Source organism: Lathyrus oleraceus, chromosome 4 (genome assembly GCF_024323335.1).
Source record: "Lathyrus oleraceus cultivar Zhongwan6 chromosome 4, CAAS_Psat_ZW6_1.0, whole genome shotgun sequence".
In the NCBI taxonomy this organism is placed as follows: Eukaryota; Viridiplantae; Streptophyta; class Magnoliopsida; order Fabales; family Fabaceae; genus Lathyrus; species Lathyrus oleraceus.
The window spans coordinates 454,282,874-454,286,579 of record NC_066582.1 but is presented as its reverse complement, the minus strand read 5'-3'; the positions used below and the strand labels follow the sequence as shown (position 1 = coordinate 454,286,579).

General features: G+C 38.0%; 1 protein-coding gene across 1 annotated transcript; it reads right to left on the bottom strand.

Annotated features, from left to right (window-relative positions):
* Positions 1–399: 399 nt before the first annotated feature.
* Positions 400–2,041, bottom strand: LOC127076085 (aspartyl protease family protein 2). The gene has a single exon (XM_051017640.1). The coding sequence runs from the start codon at positions 1,903–1,905 to the stop codon at positions 469–471; it is 1,437 nt and encodes a 478-aa protein (XP_050873597.1). The 5' UTR covers positions 1,906–2,041; the 3' UTR covers positions 400–468.
* Positions 2,042–3,706: the final 1,665 nt, after the last annotated feature.

The window sequence follows — 3,706 nt, the reverse complement described above, 5'->3', positions numbered from 1 at the left end:
TCAAGTGTCCTAACCGAATTCTGATTAATAGGTCTCATGTCATACTCGGACTCCGATTAGTAGGTCGGACTATTCGGCCTAATGACCTTACCCTATTTAATTGTTATTCCAATTTGATTTTAAATAGTTTGGGTGCGCGTGTAAACTCAGCCAATCTCATACCTTGATTATTCAACTAAATTTTTAAGATGTACACAATTAACTCCTTTATTGATAGGATTGCTTCCGATAAATATAGTTACTTCAATAAATACCAAACAATGATTTCATTTCTATGAAGTGATTTAAGGATCTAGTATTTTTTTTCAAACGGTTGTTTGGCTTTGAAGTACTTGCTAGGGAGCGGAAATTAAATTATTGTCCATTAATTAATGATGATAATTCACTTAATATCAAAAGTAGCCAGTAATTGGAGACTCATAAATTAAAATAAGCCGGAAAAAAATAAATTCTCAAATCACTTGACAATCACGCACACCCTTGTGGTGCAAATCCGACCCGAGAACCCGCCAAATCATACACAACCTGAAACCCTTGCTGCTGAATATTCCCTATAATAGATAACCCATTTGCCGTTCCAGCAAAAGCAAAACAGAAAGTTCTGTTGTTGCTATCCACCGGAATCAGTAAATTCCCCGGCGGTAATGCCATATCGGCACCCCGAAAATGAAACACCACCGTCGGAACTTTCAACTCCCTAAACCCCGCCAAATTATAACACGTGTCAAAAAGTTCAAATTCGGGTGCTCGTTTCAAATAACCAGTTCCGACCCGAAACGCGTTTCTAAGTGCCACGTAAGCAGAACTAGTGAGCCGCGTCACTGAAGTGCCAGAGTCAATAATCACGCCGCCGTTTCCTGTTTTATCGAGCCGGAACATTGAAGCCGAGACGCCTCTAACCGGCGCGCCGCCAACGCTGATTCCAAGAAGTTCAACGTAGTAGAAAGAGTGTAAATTGGGGTTTTGAATTAGAGGTGTGAATAATGCGGTTCGCGGAACGGATTTGACGCCGAAATTAACGGAAGACGGTTTAGTGGAGACAAACCGGTCCACAAAACAGTAAGAGAATTTTTTGTTAAACCGGTTCATGGTTTGGATTGGAAAAGAAAAACCACCACGGCCGAGACCGAATAAACCGGCGGAGCCGTTAAAGAGTCCCTCGTTGTCGTGACCACAACCGAGGGCGACACCGGGGACACCTGTTCTCTGAAATGTCAGCGTTTCAGTTGAGAAATCTCCGACTGTGAATGATCCATCGCCGTAGGAGACTTCATACTGGCAAATCTTCTTCCGGTTACATCCCGGCGAGTCTAAGCGGCGGCAGAGAGGAGACGAACAGGGGATTCCGGCATAAGAAGTGGACTTCTTAGGATCAAAAACTGGGTCGGTTTGTGAGTAGCAATTCTGACAAGGTGCACATTGAAGCCAAAGGACGTCGCTTCCAGTGTCGAGAATCATGTAAACGTATCTTGGTGGTGTTCCGACGCCTATGCGCGTGAAGTACTCGCCGCTTCCTAGGGGGAAACCCGAGATTACGGAGCTGCTTGTACTCGAACCGGATCTGGATACTTCGGGCCGGGTTTGGTTTTGAGATGAGGATAATAGTGAGGTGAATGTTTTAACTCTGGAAGTGTCTCTTTGGAGTCTGAGGTTGAAGAGTTGTTGTGGGGTTTTGTTGAAGGAGAGAGCGTCAATGTGGTGGAGAGAGAGGGTGGTGGAGGTTTCTGGGTCGGTTTCTGTGAATTCGGATTCGGGCCATGAGAGTGTTAGTGGGTGGGGGAGAGAATGGAGGAGTAGTGAGTGGGTTTGGAACTCAAAAGAGTGCGAGGAAATTAAGGGGATAGATAGGAATGCAAAGAATAAGGAAAAGAGAAAGAGAAAAGCAATTTGTGTTCTCTCTTCCATTTGAGAGTGATTGAGTGAGGAATGAAAGAAGAAGAGGACATCAAACAGACTTTAAAACGCTAAAGTGTGAGATCTTTGAAAAGTGTGCATGTTTGACAGTTTTCAATTTTTTAAAACAAATGATGGATGTACTTGTACCATGAAAACAAATTACACCATCTAATCTCTACTCTCTCCCTTCCTTTTAAATATTATTTTTCTTTTCTTGTGATTTTCAAAATTTAAGATAATATTAATTATATTTTTTGTCACAATTATTCTTAAATATTTATTATAGAGAAAAAGAATAAAAAAAATATATTAAATAATTAAGGATTTATAGGTAAAAGGAGAATTAATTTTTGAAAAATAAAAGAATTAATTAAATTTTTTGATAAGTGTAAAAAATAAAAAATAAATGATATTTAAAAAGGAGCAAAGAGAATATTACAAAAATTTGACTATTTTTGGTGCACGGTTGATGTATCTAATAAGAAGATACATTAATTGTCAAATGTAACAAAAAAAAACTCAAATTTATTTATAATATTGATTTGAGAGTGTATGTTGTGTTTATTTTTAAAAATGTGTTATTTAGCAAAACAAATATGTACATTATAAATAATAAACAGTTCAGTTATGAAAACAAAATTGATCGAAGAATTAGTAGTTGCGATTAACAATGGTTAATCTGAATTTGAAATGCAAAGGAGGAAAATTGTATGCAAAGTTAGCACTCAGATGTTCAAGTTAATATGTGAAAGAGAATAGTGAATGAAATTTAAATTTAAAATTGGGTATTTGAGATTCTTCATGTGTGAGATGTAGATATTTGTTGGAAGTATTCTGACTTTAGGTCTCTTGAACTCTTTTGTATGGTAGCTTCCTCGCACTATGAGCAATTTGAGCGAATCACCTCTTCCTTCGAGTGATCGATCGATGACCATTATTTCCGACTCAAAACAGTTGTCACCCAAGCTTTTATCTTTATATGGCAGTGCAAAAGTTTGTCACGTTTACCCCGTTTGCTAATCACTCTTTTAGCTGACATAGAAAACCAATAGAGTAATATTCTTGCTAAAAACACTAAAAGGTTGACTTCCTTGTTTTCAGTCAAGGAGAGTCTAAAATGAATGGTTGGAGTGTCTGTTATGTGTATTTGTCTCGTTTTTGCTTGTCTTTTACCCTCTAAACATCCCTCTATTTATAGGTTTCCATCTCCCACCATGCTTGACTCTCCATATTCTCCATAAATATATCTATTAATAACGTATGTCATCCTTATAATTGCCCTATAACTCCATCCCCTTCACTAATTATAATTCTCTTACCATAATGTATCATCTTTTAATTGTTTCTCGCGACCCTTCACATGAGATTTTAACCTTGTCACCAGATCTGACTTGCATTAATTAGATCATCCCCAGTTTATAAGAGGTCCCTCCGTTTTGCTTATTCGGGTTCCGATTAGTGGACGATAACACGATTATCGGGTCTGCTAACCTCACCTACACTCAACTGTCATAACAACTTGGCCTCAGAAAACTCGAATATATAATAGGCTTTGCCAACTTTACACCTCGGTTGGTCAAACTTAATTTTTGGCATGTACATAAGTCCTCCGAGCATGAGACCTAAAAGGTTGAAACGTTCGGACAAAAGAAGCCCAAAATTTTCTTCTTTTTCTTCAGTCCACTTATGTCGTTACATTCGTTTGTAGTGACGCACCTTTAATCATGATATTATATCTTCACCAGATTCTCTCCTTCCATAGTAATAATGACTTTTTATGGGGATTTGATCCCTTTTAATAATCTGAAAT

Coding starts and splice junctions, on each gene's coding strand:
- LOC127076085 (XM_051017640.1), bottom strand. CDS start 1,905: ATGGAAGAGAGAACACAAATTGCTTTTCTCTTTCTCTTTTCCTTATTC.